Source organism: Megascapheus bottae, chromosome 14 (assembly GCF_031878675.1).
Source record: "Megascapheus bottae isolate mThoBot1 chromosome 14, mThoBot2.hap1, whole genome shotgun sequence".
In the NCBI taxonomy this organism is placed as follows: Eukaryota; Metazoa; Chordata; class Mammalia; order Rodentia; family Geomyidae; genus Megascapheus; species Megascapheus bottae.
In genome coordinates, this window is record NC_143522.1 from 8986745 (window position 1) to 9003730 (window position 16986).

Here is a 16986-nt window from a genome sequence, read left to right on the forward strand (position 1 = left end):
CTCTCCCTCTATAGGGCCCAGCCAAGGCCTGGCAGGGAGGAGGCTGCAGAAACAAAACTGAAAGTGTGGCTGAGGTGTGGCCTCTGGGCCTCTGGGCCAGGGCTCAGGCTCCCTGGAGCAGTTCTGGGAGGGACCTGGCTCCCAAGAATTTTCCCATCCCTGGAGGCGGCGATCACTAAAATAGCTCAGAGGTAGGCACGGGGATGGTCCTGAACTGTGATCACCCCAAGTGTGGAATGTGGTATTGTTTGGGTATATTGTTTCTATACCATATCCAGGGAACTGTGGGCATTCTGTCTACCTGATGAGCCTTTTGAGCAGAAGCACAATGTCACCATTGAGAGGAAGAGGGAAAGTGGTCATCGTGTGGGGCAAAGAATGTGATTGATTTTCAGGAGCCACTGCGCCCCCTCATGGATGGTCCCAGCTCCAGCCCAAGGACCAGCAGTCCTGGCCTCAGTGGTTGGATATGTGCCTGTTTAGGAGGGAGGGAGAACAATATGGGCTTTGCCAGTGGCTGCCTAGAACCGGAAGTGCAAGCTTTCGATGTTTTAAAAGGATACGTCCAGAAAGTTGTGAAAGCTGGAGGAATCAGGGAAGTACGGTTTTGAGGCCAGGAAATAGTGTGGGGGTGCAGTGGGGTCAGTGATAGGATTCTAGCAAAGATGGCTTGAGAGACTCTTGGAAAATCTGGGGGAGGTTATCTTGTCCCTTTCCTATCTAATGCTCCCCTGGGGGCGGGGAATCTCACAGTCTGCTCACTGATGAATGGGGGCGGGGGAGAGGTCCCAGAACTCCTGACAGGTAAGTCTTAGCAGGAGCTTGTACAAACCTTGGGAGGCCCTGACTGACTGTCAGCATTGCAGACTACTTAACTGGAGACAACTAAGGCTACTGCAGGACTGGAAATTTCATTTCGAGTTTTAAATCAGATGCCTTCAGTGGTTTTCTTTTCTCTGTTACATCTCTTTCTTCAGAAGTATGGAAACTATCCCAAACCTCACACAGCAACTGTCTTTTGGTTTCACTCTCTCTTCTTGCAGGAGCATCATATTTAACTGGTCCTCTAGAACCAGTTAAGGGCTGGAGTTCCCACCTCTGTGTGGGTCAAGGGTTCTTTACTCCAGCCACAGAGTTTGAATGGGTGGTAGGAAATCAATAATCTCCTAAAATGTATAGATGTCAGTGTGTATGAATGGTTTTCCTACAAACCTGGATCTGGGGCTTTGTTGAGGTTTTTCAGATGGGCCATGTTTCCTCCACAGACTCAAAGCCAAGGAATTCTCCATACAAAAGCACTTGGAGTATGGCCTGGCCAAAATGTTGAGTTCCCAAGCATGGCTCTAGCTCTTCTCAGCACTAGAGTTTTCTTAAGGGAAGCTTCTGGAAGTCTAAGGAATTCACAGTATGTGGAATGGAGAGGGCCACGGTGTGGTGAGGAGGCGAAATAATTCACCAATAGTCAAGTAATATGATACAACACAGTCTATTGATTTAACATCACAGAGTTAATACAGTTACTATATTCTAGTCCTAACCTGCCTAATTTTATCCTGTCTATCCAGCACACCCGCTGGACTCATCTCTCTGACATCTCTTAATCCTGAAGTTGAATAGGGCCTGCCTGTCAGTTGTTGGACACAGCTCCCACTCCTGTTGTCGTGTGAGCTCCAGGGCTATGCACGACAACAAGTCTCAGTCCTCATCGGTTCTCATCAGTCCTCTGGGCAAGGAGCAGCTCCTGCAGGCCAAAGATCCTCGAACCATAGTCTCTGTTAAGGCCAGCAGAAGTGCTGCCCCTTATTCTGGGTCTTTTGCTCATATCGGTCCTTATCTGCTGCTCTCTGGCCCAAACTCCTTCTTGCTTGATTCGGATTGATTAAGGTCCAGAAAAGTCTCTTTCGGATTGGTTGTGCCCAAGGGTGTGCTGGTGTCTTAAGCTATCTCCTATGGCCAAGTATCTGGACTCATAGCCATTAACAATTACTCTATCTAGTGTGCCTGGGTGCTGGCTATTTCTATTGTTATTGCCATGTGCTCTGTTCTAGTGGTTTTATCTTTTATGGCCACTTGCCCTTAGACACAAGTTGGCATTGAAAATATACTTTGGTAAGTACTTTAGCTGTATTTCATCCCATTGTTTTTCATTCTAATCATAGTCATTACATTAGTATTTTCACATCATATACATTTAGTATTTTCACATCATAGTCGTTTTGTTAGTATTTTCACATCATTACCCCCAGTTCTACCTTCACACCTTTCTGTTCATAACACAGGAGAAGGACCTTTGGGCCCCACAGGGTAGGGTGTGGTCACAAGGGGCCTACGAGGGCCTCTCTCAAGGAAGTGGTTCTGTACTTAAGTCAGCAGACTAATGAGGGGATCTGGCCTGGGTGTGCAGGCCAGCCATCAGCAGTCTAGGCTGTTGTATACAGGGAGGTACTGAAGTAAAAGAAGACAGCAGGAGAATATAATGTAACCCTTCTATTAATTACAATAAAATATATTTTACAAAAAAGAAGACAGCAGACCGATTCTCTGGAGAAGAGAGACAGGGCAGCAAGGGAGACTCAGAGAACAGGGAAGGAGAAGGAACTGGGGCCAGGTGATGACTACAGAAGGAAAGTCTTAGACATTGTAAGCCTGGAGGTAAAACTAGTGCTTGCTGCAAAATAGCCTGAGAGGGTGCAGGGGGCAGCTCTATCAATAGCCTGAGAGAGTGCAGGGGGAAGCTCTAGCAATAGCCTGAGAGGGTGCAGGGGGCAGCTCTAGCAATAGCGTTGCTGAAAACTGGACAGGCAAGGGCCCCAAGAACACGTGCTAGAGGGAGCAAACCTTCCCTGGCAAGGCCTCTGGGTGAGATGACTTCATCCCTTCCCGTCTGAGTGACTGAGGCTTTATTATTCCAGCCTCAAGGTAGACATTACGCTATACTGAACCTAAAGGTTAAAGGAAGCTAGCTGCCTTCCTCCTGGAGCTCTCCTGGCTCCCTGGCAGGAGGGGCTGGGGGCAGGGCATCATGCAGCCTCCTGAGTTTTGCTACAAGAACCTTCCTGGAGCTCTTTCTGCCTCCTCCACAGCTCAAGTCCTCCATGGTGTCCAGGACACAGGGACATTCTGCCTGTTCACCTGATACACACTGCAGGGACAGTCTTGAGTGTGAATGTTACAGATGAATGGAGGAAGAATAGTAGTAGCACCCAAATACTGGCAGCACCCATCGTCTGAGCTCTGCAGCCAATAACATCAGACCTGTTTCAAAGACCACCTGTGCCTGGTTGCCATGGCAAACTAACCAGATCCCCCAGAGAGTCAGTGGCCAAAGTTGTGCATGGCTCCCTCACACCTTCCCCTGGGTGAAACCAGTCCAGATGACCTCCGCTGCCGCACTGCTAGTTATACCTGAATAGAATCTTTCCACGATGTCTATGGGCGCGTACCAGGGCTGAAATCCAGCTAATTAGGAATAGAATGGGTATCTAAAAGGGATGGCTAGCTTAAAAGTAAATTTCAGGGAGTAACAAAACTCCTATTTTTGTTTCCTCTTGAACTTTGAAGTCACTTAGGAGACCAGAAATGGGGGAGGGAGTTTGCTGGCTCATTCACCAGAGAAGGATCAGAAATAGTCACCTTCCCCACAGCGAAACCCGGAAAAGAAGGTAGCATGAGCCATCACCCTGGACATTTTCTTACCAAGTTCAATGTCAGCCCATGCTGGCAGACACCGCCCTCCTGGTCTGAGGTTCCTTTATAACACCAAGGGGTGCTTGTGTGCACTCAGTCCCAGCACCCTGGACGCTGACTGTCGGAGTGTGTATGACCTGCAGCCTCAATGTATTCTCTTCCTAACCCCAAGTTACCAGGCTTTTGAACATGGGGCCAGAGCCACATTCCTCCAGTGTCAAGCCCTGGGAACAGTAGCTTGGAACAAGTACATGTTTGTTCTTCTGGTTAGACAGTCCACCCCATCCCTTAGAACAGAACTGTCATTGGCTTTTGAAAAGCCAAAGTGTTGTCACCCTGATTCTTTCTCTTTATGGGGTTGGAGGACTGGTCCTGGGGCTTGAACTCAGGGCCTGAGCTCTATCCCTGAGCTTCTGGCTGATGCTTCACCACTTTAGCTACAGCCCCATTTCTGGCTTTTTGGTAATGAATTGGAGATAAGAATCTCATGAGCTTTCCTGCTCAGGCTGGCATTCAACCCTGATCCTCAGATGAGCCACAGGTACCCAGCCTGACTTTTTTTTTTTTAGTAGGAAAAGGTGGTACATGAATAAATAAAGTAGGCAATGCATGCAGTTATAACCATTGGCCATATAACTTCATAGTCACAAGAGGTAGTGTGGGAAATGTTACATGTGGTTATTACTGTTCATTTGGACACCGGGACATTTTCCTGGTTGTTTTAGTCCAGTGTCCTCCACAGAATCACCTGGAGGTCGGTGCTGGCTAATAGGTGATCTCCTGAGTCTAATTTGGACCTTCTTGATAAAAAACCTCAGGTTGGAGAGTCTTGCCCCAGCCAGTCTGGGATCCACTTATCTTGGAATCTGGGCCCACTGCCCTCTTCTCTCAGTTCTTGCTGTAGCCCGTGCTCAGCAATGATGGCCCATGAGAACAGCAGCCTTTCCATTTAATTCCAATTTAATTGTCACTGCCTGTTGCCACATCTTTGGCTTTGCTTCACTGAGTGGGTGAACAGCAAGAAGTCAGGGTTACTCTTCCCTTTTTGGGTGCTTTCTCAGGTTCTGGCCTGGCACTAAGCATGTGTTACACACTCAGGGTACTGGTTCCCATAGCTGTGTCTGTGACGGTATGTGTGCAAACGTGAAGAAAGTGTCTCGTCTGACAGTGAGCCGGGTTAGGAGAGGGCACTTTGGCCTACTCAGGTGGGTTAAGTGCAGCCAGTGTGTCTTGAGTCTTCATCTTGTACAGATAATTCCTGACTGCAGCCGAGAGCAAGACAGGTCCATATAATAAAGATCACTAACTTGAAGACTCCTAAGAAAAGAATCCTCCAGTCTTGAGATTGAACAAGGTTTTAGGTTGAAAATGATGGCTTGATGCCACCAATTTCTGAGCGGCTCTGGGTGGTTTTGTCTTAGAGGAGCCACTGCTACTTGACTGCAGGCAGCCTGTAGCGCACTACCCGAGACCGGGTGATTTATTCATAAGAGAGGTTTATTTTGACCCAAAGTTCTGAAAGACCCAGATCAGAATATCAGCATCTGCTTGGCTTCATACAACTTCAACTCATGTAGAGAGCCAAAGAGAAGCAGTCATGTGCCATGTCAGGAGAGGATGGGGGACACACATTGCATAACAACCCACTCTTGGGAAAACAAATTCATTCCTGAAAGAATAAGTCCAGTCTCTCAGGAAGAACATTAATCCTGCTTCAAGGTTCTATTTCTACCTCCCAGTGTAGAAACCGATTTTAGCATGAATTTTGGCAGGACAAACCACATTCAAACCATAGCAAATACCCTGGCATTTGGCCAATTAGGAGAGAGTTTCGTGGTGCTGATGGTCCCTGCAAGACGCTGAGTGGTGTTTTCTGGGGTGGGGATTTCTGTTTCTGGCCAGATTTTCAGAGCCAGACCCCAGCCACACTCTGGAGGAGCGCGTGGTGCACTGGTATTTCGGCCAGCTGGACAGCAACGGCAGCAATGACATTAACAAGCGGGAGATGAAGCCCTTTAAGCGCTATGTGAAGAAGAAAGCCAAGCCCAAGAAATGCGCCAGGCGTTTCACGGACTACTGTGACCTGAACAAGGACAAGGTCATCTCACTGCCGGAGCTGAAGGGCTGCCTGGGGGTTAGCAAAGAAGGTGAGTGCTGGGCCCCAGGCTTCTTGCCTTTTCACACTTGCCCTGCCCAGGCACAGGGCCTAAGGGCCTTCCCAAGAAATGAGGTTCCAGGTTCTCATTTATTCCCCATCTACTTACTGGGAGCATGCTATGCTCTGTGTCACGTGCCAGACGATATGGTTGCAGACTTGACCCACCAGGGCCTGGAATAGTGCAGTCTACTGAGAAGTACAGGCAATTAGTGTTCACATATATTGTGCTTTTGTGTGAGAGTTTTGGTAGAGTTGGCCAGGCTGTCGTAACAAGTAGATCTAAACATGTCAAGCCTCAACATAGCAGATGTTTTGTCTTTCCCGTGGAAGAGTGCAGCATGGTGCTAGGTAGTGTTGGTGGTGGATGAGTCTGTGTGTGTGTGTGTGTGTGTGTGTGTGTGTGTGTGTGTGTGTGTGTGTGTGTTGGAAGTACAGGAAGTGGTGATTGCTTCATGTAGTCATTCTGAAATGACAAGCATTCTAATGTCACCACGGAGGTCATCTCAATTCTTAGCATGATGGAGTAAACAGTACATACGAGGGACATTTATGGGACAGTCCTGCAAGGGACACACACAGCACCTCCTATAGTTCACTAGAGCTCAGGCACTAGACTGTCTCAACAGGTAGGGAGAGCTGACAAGAGGCAAGGTAAAGTTGGCGAGCCTTCGAATCCAGCTGGAAGGCTTAATGAACGATAATTGGAGAGGTCGAGACGGGGAAATGATAAGATCAGTTTTACTTTCAAAAGTTATTCTGGCTGCAGTATAGGAAATGGACTAGAGAAGATCAAGGCTGTGGTCATCTAGCAGGCCTAGCATAGTCCAGAAGAGAGGGCCAGGTTATGAAACCCAAGGGGAAGAGGGAAAACTAGGTGGACCAGTAGCTGAGTAGACATGAGAACCCAGGTTTGTATGTGCCCATGGGATAGGGCTGTTCACTGAGATGGGCATCATGGAAAAGCTGACAGGTGTAGGGGCAGGGAGAGATGATGAATGGGCTGGGGAGGAGAGGAGAGAGGTGGGATGAAGGTACAGGTTGGGGTGACGCTGACTTGTTGAAAATGGAAGCCTTGGTGAGGCTTATGTTGTTGGAGAGGGTTTACTGTAAGAAGACACAGGGGCTTCTCCTTGCTTCTGGTTATCAGTCAGTGTCCAGAGAGCCTCTCTGGACTTCCTCTGAACTCTTGCTGGACACCAGCTATCTGCTAGGCCCCGCGGATGCACAGGACCAGATGCTTCTCCACCCAGCTCAGTGGGAGTAGGCTTCACTATCAAGTCCCTTCACAGCGTGGCCCTCAGGCCTTAGTGTACTTTGGAGCACATCTGCTCAGCTTCTTAACTAAAATGAACCCCCCTGACCTTCCCTCTCCAGAGGGGGCATTAGGGGGACCAGAGAAGAGCCACCAGTGACTGGCTCCTGACCGCGCTTCCTCTGGAAGTATGGCTACAGTGCATGTCTCTGCACAGGCCTGTGCCTGTCTGTATATGTGTCTGTAGTGCACATGCCCATCTGACTTGGCATGTCTCTGTAAGTGTACACACTCCATAGGTGTCTGTGTATACAATGCACCTCTCTTTGCCTATGTCTTTCCAGGATAAGAAGAGAAAGACAGCATGTGCTTTGGTGAGCACACTCAGTAGAATTTAAATATTGCTTTTCTGCCTGAGGTCGGTGCTTTGCTCAAGGGCCCTCATGGCACTGTGTTGCAATTTACTCCATGGTTCCCCCTCGGAACCATGGACTCTCCTCTCAGTTCCTGACCTCTAGCACAGTACATGGCATATAATAGGGCTCATTAAGTTCTGGTCTGGTCTATGAGTGAGCAGATGGAGGGCTGCTCTGGGCAGTGGAAGCTCACGATAGCACTCGCCTGCAGGCTTGGGTGGGGAGGAGGCTGTGTGGAGTTAAAGGACACAGGGAAGACTTGTTCTCTCTACAGCTCCATGTCTGCACAGAGAACAAAATATAGTGCTGTACCCCATTGGAGCTTACAGCCAAAAGACTCTCCGAGTCCTCTCTCCGTTTTGCACTTGAGGGCCGTCTAGTCTGGGGTGGGAGGGGCAGTGTGGAGTAGCACCACTGCCAGTCCTTTGGTCCACGTGTAGGACTCTAAGGCCTGACAGCTGAGCCCACCACACAGAGGACCGTGGAGAGATTGAACACAATGCCCTGTACAAGCAGGCTACTTTTATTGTCTGTGGAAGCCAAAGGAGTGTCCAGGGCAGTGAGGGGCGGTTGCAGCCTTGGGGCAGTGTGAACAGGAGCAGAGACTGCTGGGGGCAGGGTGCTGCCAGCCCTGTGAGGGGGAAAGCCATGGTTCTGTCAGGCAGGGACTATTCAGAGGCCTAGGGGAAGGGGAAGGACACTGGTCTAGGCACAGGTGAGACTCCATGTAAGAACAGAGGCCCCTGAAGTCTGATAGGCCTGGCTTGACATTTCAGCTCTGCCACCTGCCAGCTGTTTCACTGAGTCACCTAAACTCTCTGAGCCTCAGTTTCCTTGTGTGCATGATGGAGATAATAGTGTCCTCACAGATTGGATATGAGGATTTAACAAGACAAAGCATATAAGGACAAAGCATGTAGCATAGTGCCTGCTTGCACAGAAGAAATTATCCACAGTGCAGACATTCTCCCTCTGTCCTTTTGCTGTAGCTCTTGAGGCAACAAAAAAGCCACTGAGTGGTAGGTGAGTAGCAGCTTCCGGGAATGGAGCCCATATGACTGGGTCATCTGGTATCATGTGGTGCCCTCTGGTGGCTTGAGAGGGGCTTGCACACTGGGTGTGGTCACAAGGTACATATGAAGAGCATCTAAGGATTGTAGTTTTGAGTCTCCAGGACTAAAGTTTCATAAATACTACATGAACACAGCTATTTTTTTCCCCATGCAGTCTTTCCACTGGAGGGCTGACTGTTTTTTTTTCAGAATTGAAAAGCAAAACATTCTGAAATCTGGGGTTTCTTTCTTAATTGGACTTATCCAATTTATAAAGCATCTGCAGGACTATTGACACTGTCCCATGAAGCAAGTGGGATGGGTAGAGACCAATGCTTCCACCTGTCAGAAATGCCAGCTGTCCCTGGAAACTGCCTGGGGATACCACCTCCCCCTGGCTTTCCTCTAGCTTCCTTGGTGGCCCAGAGTATTGGTGAAGAGTCAGATAGCCAGGTCTGAATTTACTTGTACCATCAAGAGTAGCTTGCTTGGCACATCTGAGCTTCTATTTTATTATCATAAGATGGGGATTTTTTTTTTGATGCCTGTCTGGGGCTTGAACTCAGGACCTGAGCACTGTCCTTGGACTTTCTCAAGGTTAGAGCGCTACCTTGAGCCACAGCACCATTTCCAGCTTTTTCTACATATGTGGTACCAAGGAATCGAACCTGGGTCTTTGTGCATGTTAAGGCAAGCACTCTACCACTAGACCAAACTTGTGGCCCAAGATGGGAATATTTTTATCCCTATCACATAAACTTGCTCTGAGATTGCAGACACTCTCCTGACTATCCATTTTGTTTCCTGAGTCTCAGCTCAGTTACAAGGACTGCTGTAGGCCTCGTGTGTGTGTGTGTGTGTGTGTGTGTGTGTGTGTGTGTGTGTGTGTGTGTGTGTGTGTGTGTGTAGATTTTTCTTCCCACCACTGAGAAGAGCAGCTGCTAGGTAAAGAAATGGAATTAAAGCCAGGCAGCCTAGCACTGCCCCTTCCCACCTTCCTGACCTAGGCAGGGATCTGTCCATCTTAATGAGCTTGTGACCTCATCTGAAAAGCCAGTTGTATTAATTGCTATTCCATGTTCTGTTTCTCTTGGATCTTAAGGAATGTCGGGGGATATTGTATTATGGGGTCACATGACCCATGACACGCTTTGATTTTACAGTATTGGAAATTCCCCCAGAGCCTTTTGTCCTCCAAGACTTTAGCTACTCCTTGGAGCAGGCCTGTGAGAGAGGCAGAGCAAAGGCTGTGTGCTGAGATTCTTGTTCCCATCTTCTATGCCAATGTAGAGGCATCGGAGACTTGGCTCTCTGTATGCTTCCCTAAGCTCCCTCTTTCTCCTTTGTGTAGCCAGGTCCCTGTAAAAGTAGCCATGACCAGTTTTCCGAACTGTCAGTACCCCATGATGAGGAGCTGGGTGCAAGCAGAGGGGGTCTTGGATCATGTGGAAGTCACTTTGAGTCTCTGCCTCCAGATTTATTAGACAAAAAGGCCATGATTCCTTCTACCTCTGACAGCCATGACTTGGAGAACCAAGACCAAGAAAGTTCTAGAAATGCCCATCGGCATCTCTTATTAGTAGCTGAGGGGACTCTAGAGAGGCCCCCTGTTGCTCCTCTCCGGGGCAGCAACACGGGAACGGGGAGGGACACACAGGGCCAGCCTATAGTCCCCTGGGAGCAGAGCGAGATGGTAAGTGTCGAATGACCCAGCCCTCCCCCAATTACCGGGGAAGAAAAAACCACGAGTCAGAAGCAGTGTTAACCATGAAAGCGCATCAGATCTCTCTGCTGATCTCTGCTGATCTGATCTGCTGTTCTCTCATGTTCTCTGATGCTCTCATGCCTTTATTGCGTCAGACAATTAGTTATATACTGTTAGGGTAGGAGGAGGTGGGCACTGGGAAGCTAGCCAATAGGAAGAGGGCCTCTGTGCTACCACTAAGGGTCTGGGTGGGGCTTTCAGGTACTGGGCAGGACAGGTGCAGGAAAGTGCGCGAGACTTGAGCTGCTTTGAGACCCTCGAAACTGCGGGGGGTTCAATCGAGTCACGTACACAGAGATGACTTAAGAGAGGTATGCAAAAGGACCGAATGCCTGGACAAAGCCCTTTAATTGCCGCTGAGCCAGAATCAGGCCTCAGAGATGGAGGTCAGGCCCCAACAGCCCCCCAAACCAGGTATGGTAGATCACCCCTATAACCCCAGTACTTAGGAATCTGAAACAGGAAGATCATGAATTTTAGGTCATTTTTGGGACACATAGGAAGACTCTGGTTTCAAAAAATAATAGCAAAACCAACAAACCCCCAAAAGACTCAACAGGTTCCTGGTCATATGGGAGAGACATTGTTTAAGGTGTTGGTAGACAGTGGATTCACCCAGACAGAACACAGCCAGATACCCACAGCACAGAAGGCTGAGCCACACAGCCTCTGTCTCTTTCCCAAGTCTTATCCTTAGACTTGAGGAAGAGCGGGGTGGGGGTAGAGAGCACAGATACAGGAGAAGCCCAGCCAGTTTGGGGCCAGGGCCTTGCCCTTGTCATATATTCCTGTTTGTTGCAGGTGGTAGCCTTGGCAGCTCCCCCCAGGAAAAACGAGCAGGCACAAACCCATTCAGTAAGTTGCCTTCTTTCTGGGCTCCCTCTTTCCTTGTCTGGGTCCCCTGTGGAAGCTTTGATAGCTCAGTGGGGTGAAGCCTTTGATCAAGTCCCTTAAAGCTACATGTTCAATGTCTTCACTGGGAGCATAGAGAAAGATGGAGTCTGCACCAGAAGGATTCTACCTGCCATTTCCTCCCAGTCCTAGATTGAAAGGCAGGCATCCAGGGGTAGTCTGACTTACAGAGTTCCCTCCACCCTGTGCTTAGTAGGCAGTGTCAAATGGTTCCAGGTGCCACCCAGCTGCCTCAGAGGAGCAAAGGATGGGCAGGAAACACTCTTAACCTGCAAATCAGGTGACCTGTGCCCCACCTAGCCCATGTCTAAAAGGCTGCTCTTATGGAGAGATTGATTTCTATAGCTAGGCCTTTTGTATTCCCAGCTCTAACTTTTGCTTGTTCATACCTGTTTCTTTTTATTCCCCCCCTCCCAGTAGGACGCCTTGTTTAAGGAGCAGAAAATCAAAGGGCAGGTGGAGAGTCCACGGAGTCACGAGGACCACCAGACACCTGGCCTTCAGCACTGCCCACGGCCCGGCCACATCCCGTGTCACAGAAGTGATGCCCACTGTGTTTGCACTTTTAATTACTCGTCTCTGTGTGTTTTGTTTTTGGTTTCCTTTGTAAACACCAATATGTAACATCACAGTGGGGAAAGGAAAGGGAAGAAAGACTTGTTTACTCTCTCTCTCTCTCTCTCTCTCTCTCTCTCTCTCTCTCTCTCTCTCTCTCTCTCATTGTACGTTTTTGGATCTGCTACTGACAACTTAGTTTTTTTGGGGGGTGGGGAGGGTGTTGTTGGGATGGAGAAGAAAGAGATTTATATACTGTATATAAATATATATGTAAATTGTATAGTTCTTTTGTACAGGCATTGGTGTCGCTGTTTGTCTGTTTCTTTCCTTCTCCCTGCTGTGGGCTGTAGGTGTTGAGGACTCATAATCCAGCCTTTAGAACCAAGGCCTTTATCCTCAGCCTGCCTGGATGGCATCAGAGATGGCCACTGCCATGGGCAGATGGTAGCCTGAGATGACATTGCAGATGCCCCGCTTCTCCTCTGTTGGGGGGAGTATATGGCCCTCCAGGGCTAGTTGTCAAAGTCAGCAAGTTACCTGACTCTCCAAAGGGAAGTTGGAATGAGGGGAGGAGGCAGCCCAGGTCACGTGACAGCTAGCTTGGGTTCCAATTCTGCCCTAAGCCACATGTCCCTACATATCAGTCCCTACCAGGAGACTGAGGCCTGTAGTGGGCAAGGCTTTGTATGTCATACAGGAAGAAGGAGATACACAGTTGGGTTTTTGTTGAGTAGATGTTTGATACCTAGCAGCACAGGAAGAGTCAGGATGCTGGTCCAGGTGAAGGGAGCAGCAGTGTCTGGTAAACCCGCTCACGAGACTCCCAAGCCAGACTGTGTCCACCTCCACTAGCTCTCAGTGCTGTCCTGAAGGAAGAGTTAGGTCAGTCACCTGTTGATAACTCAAAAGCTTTATTGTTTTGTTTTTTCTTTTTCTTTTTGTGCTGGCAATGGGACTTGAACTCAGGGCCTGGGCTCTGTCCTTTACGTTCTTTTTTTTTTTCACTCAAGGCTGGTGCCCTACCACTTGAGCCACAGCTCCATGTCCAGCTTTCTGGTAGTTAAGTGGAAATAAGAGTTTCACGGACTTTCTTGCTCAGGATGTCTTTGAACCATGATCTTCAGATCTCAGCCTCCTAAGTAGCTAGGGTTATAGGCGTGTGCTGCTGGTACTCAGCTACTGGCTTTATGGTTTTGAAGCCAAGACTGGAGTTCCTCCTACCTTTTAACGCCTCTTATAGGCTCCACAGCCTACAGGGCAATTCTAGAAATAAAATTAATCTTGAATCTATTTCTGTTTTCCCCAGAAAAGGAATAATGACCCAGTTAAAGAGAAATCCAGGCCTTGCCTTCCACAGACGATTGCCAGGGTGCCAGTGTAGGCTTCCCAGCTTCCGGGCAGATGCTTAGTTTCCTCTTCTCAGGTGGCACACACATTTTGATGGCCTTCAGAGGGAGCATGTGACTCTTTCTCCGAGTGTCACTTCCCATGGCCAGTCAGGGCTGCAGCGAGAGGGGTCACATCGTCCAGGGACGGGGTCCTCCCTAACCCACTCTTGGCCCTCAGGTCTTATCTCGTGTCATCCCCGCAAACTCTCAAGTGCCACCTGCCTTGGCCAATGATGTTGCATGTGGGGTCTGGGCTCATGGGTCCTGTCACAACTGCCCGGGTAGGAAGAGCGTGGCCTTCTGAGGATTTGATCTGATGGAGTCTTAGAGGAGAGCAGGTTCCTGCCGGTCCTGGTGGAAGTTGTGCAGGCTGTCTCAGGGATACCTACTGGTGCCATCTTGATGTGGTGACGTAGAAAGGAAGCCCTCTCCCAGATCTTTGAAAGAAGCTAGAGCTGGAGCTGGATCCGGAGCTAGAGCTGGAGCTAAGTAGAGCTGGTGCCAGATGGACTTGGAGACCATCACTCGTTTCCTCACCTGGAGGAAGCAGAGAAGACTCCTTGTAGATATTTGCAATCTTCCCCAGCCATCCTCTTTCTCACATATGTGTGTAGGCTGTGTTATGTTTTTCCTTTGTGAGGGAGGGAGGGAAAGAGGGAGGGGGGGCAAGAGGGAGGAAGGGAAAGAAGGAGGGAGGGAAAGTATTTGTAGCTTGTTTTATACAAAACAAATAAATAAAAATGAATAAACCTTGGCAGCTATTGCTTCGTTCTCTGGGTGGCCTTTGGTGAAAATCTCCATTTCCTAGAAGGTATTGTCATCACAGCAGGGCATCCAGAAGTGGCCATGGGATGCTCCTGGCTGGTCCTCACCATTCTGTCTTTGCCCCTCTTTCTTCCACCCATCCAGGTGGCCCCTGCCATCTCCCTCCCTGATGCTCTCCTCCTTGCCAGCCTGGCACATAGAGGATGTTGCTGGCAGAGCTTTGAAGCTGGGATTGGTGACAAGCCGCTGCACAGCAGCAGGCTGGAAGGCATGGGCATGTCTGCTGTGATCCTGATCACAAGAACCCGGGGCTGGGATGCAGGAGGGAAGCAGACCCTCCATGGTGTTCCTGCGCCCAGTTCTCTGGGTGGGGGATACTTCAGGCTGAAGCTGTTGGTGAGCTATGCAAAACGAGCTTCTGGATGGGGCTTCACAGCAGGGATAAGAGCCTAAATGTTCCCGTGTGCTGCCATTACTTCCTCTCACCTTCTGTCCATGCAAGGTTACAGGGCAACCTTGACCCCTCCCCAAACTACAAGACATGAGAAACGTCTCTTGCCATGCTAGCCCTTGTCCTCTGAAGATGTGGGCACAGAAGACAACTCTCCTGGATCTTCTTCTCCACTGAGCCTATCTAGGAAAGGGTCTGCACACTTGCCCTAGGCTTGGACTCAGGGCACTATCCTTCTGTTTTGCTGCTTGAGTATTTACTCAAGGCTAGCACTCTACCACTTGAGCCAGAGCTCTACTTCTAGCTGATCTGGGGAGATAGTTTATTGACGATAAGAATCTCAAGGACTTCTCTGCCTGGGCTGACTGTGACCCTCGAGCCTTCAATCTCAGCTTCCTGAGTAGCTGGGATTCCAAGGGTCAGCCACTGGCTCCAGCAGAAAACTTGTAGTGATGCACACATAGAATCCAGTCTTTCCTCCCCTGCATCCTCCCCACTGCCTAGTTTTAGCCATTCTCTCCTGTAGCTTACCTCCTCCCTGTTCAAAAGACAAACTCTGCTTTTTGAAGGGTCATTCTTGAAACCTAGAGAGAAGCCATTCTGGGCTGAGCTGACCCCAAAAGCTGTGATCTGATTCCCTTCAGGATAGGACCCATCTAGATCCTTGACTGGGTATGAAATGGGTATGAGTCTCTGTTCAGTCTCTGCAAAGCCTAGAAACTAGAGTAGGACTCCTAGCTTAGAGAAGGAAGGCCAAGAAAGCTTTGCAGCATTCATCTTGAGCTATGGGCTGGAGATTGTGAGAAGGACCACAGGGTTGCAGCAGGAGTCGTCCCTCTAAGTATTGATGTACTGCATTGGTGAGCAGCCAGCTAAACTCTGCCACATTTATATCCAGGGCATTTTTCAAGTTAGATGCTTTCTTTGTCACTATTCCCTAAGAGATACATGGTAACAACGAATTACATAGCATTTCCATTTTGTTAGGTCTCATGTATAAGATGGAGAGGATGATTAAACATGTTCAAGATAATATGAGCAGGTTGTTTGCCAATATAAGGGGCTTCAGTATCCATAGATTGGTTCTCCACAGGGAAAGTTCTGGAACTCATTCCCCTCAGATACTACAAGATAATGATTTTATGTCAAACACTTTGTTAGGCTCTTTATCTCTTGAAATTATTGTGTGACTCAAGGGACAGTGTCAGATGACTCCTGTCTGCATCTCTAGGTGATTCATCTGCTGTCTGCTCTGTTATGGGAAGCGAACCTGTATACACAGCTCCTGGGAGCTCCTGGGCCCTTTTGCTGACCAAGAGTTTGGCACCAGACAGGAGGGTACAAAGAAGAAAGGGCAGGGCATTTATTCCTCTGGATCTTAGCTGGGAAGCTGCCTTGGACAGGCTGTTTCTGATTACGTGGTATTGCTCGCTTAGTAGTAGAGTATTTACTTGACTCATATCCATTCTGAAAGCTTTTTCTCCCTTGCAATTTGGGCCTTGGGGTAATAGGCCCAAGTTGTCCATACCTTTGTTAGATTCTATTCTGAATATTCCATTCATTTCTATTGAGATTCTATTGACTGATACAGGTACTTGCTGGAAGTGGCCCCATGAACTAATTTATAAAATGAGCCTTTGGATTTGGGGTGGCTATTAGATCAGATCAAGAATAATTCCTTTGATACTCTTAGGAAAGGTGTAATACAAAGACACAATGCCTATGTGCATCTGATCACATAAAATAATACTGAAATGAACTCTAAGAAATGAAAACAAGAGTTGTTTTTCTTTGTGGCTCTTCCTATTTTCCTTTTGTCTTGTTTGTGCATTTATCTGTCTTTGGGGAGTTAGAGGAGACACAGACATGGAAGGATAAAGAGTAAACAAATGAAGCAATGGTCTCACTATGTTGAAAATGAACTGTTCAACTTGTAGTTAGAATGGGAGAGCAACGCTGGGAAAGTGTAAGGGAAGGAGTGACATTGTCCAAAGAGAAATGTACTCTTGGGGCCAGGAGCATGGCCTAGTGGTAGAGTGCTTGCCTAGCATACACAAATACCTAAGTAAGATTCCTCAGTACCACATATACAGAAAAAGCCAGAACTGGTGCTGTGGCTCAAGTGGTAGAGTGCTAGCCTTGAGAAAGCCCAAGGACAGTGCTCAGGCCTTGAGTTCAAGACCCAGGACTGGCAAAAAAAAAAAAGAAATGTACTCTATCTGACTTATGTAACTTTAACCCCTTTATACATCACCTTTATGGTAATAATAAAAGTCAAATTAAAAGAGAATAACTTCTCTGATGAGAGCAAACAGGACAGTGGAGGTGCATAAAGAAGGTGTACCTCAACCTCCCTGAGGTAGTATCTAGTCAAGTGAAGGGCAAGATGTTGGGAGATCAAGTGGTTCTAGTTTTTAAGTAGTAACAGTGATTATAAAAATTACAGACCAGTGCCATTAGCTCACATCTATAATCATAGCTACTTCAGGAGACTGAAATCTGAAGACTGCAGTTCAAAGCCAACCCAAGCATGTAAATCCAGAGGACTCTTAGTTCCAGTTAACCAGCAAAAAAAGATTGGA

General features: G+C 48.3%; 1 protein-coding gene across 7 annotated transcripts in view; it reads left to right on the forward strand.

Annotated features, from left to right (window-relative positions):
• The window catches only part of Smoc1 (SPARC related modular calcium binding 1), a 161391-nt gene extending 149454 nt beyond the window's left edge, over nucleotides 1-11937 (forward strand). For 4 of the 7 annotated variants that reach the window (XM_090344376.1, XM_090344370.1, XM_090344375.1 and 1 more), the window contains exons 11-13: nucleotides 5590-5834; nucleotides 11132-11185; nucleotides 11660-11937. In XM_090344376.1, coding sequence (XP_090200502.1) covers nucleotides 5590-5834; nucleotides 11132-11185; nucleotides 11660-11676 — 316 coding nt within the window. In that variant the 3' untranslated portion in view covers nucleotides 11677-11937. The remainder of the gene's footprint in view (nucleotides 1-5589; nucleotides 5835-11131; nucleotides 11186-11659) is intronic. The other 3 variants (XM_090344371.1, XM_090344373.1, XM_090344374.1) reach the window with 3 other exon arrangements.
• The last annotated feature ends 5049 nt before the right edge of the window (nucleotides 11938-16986 follow it).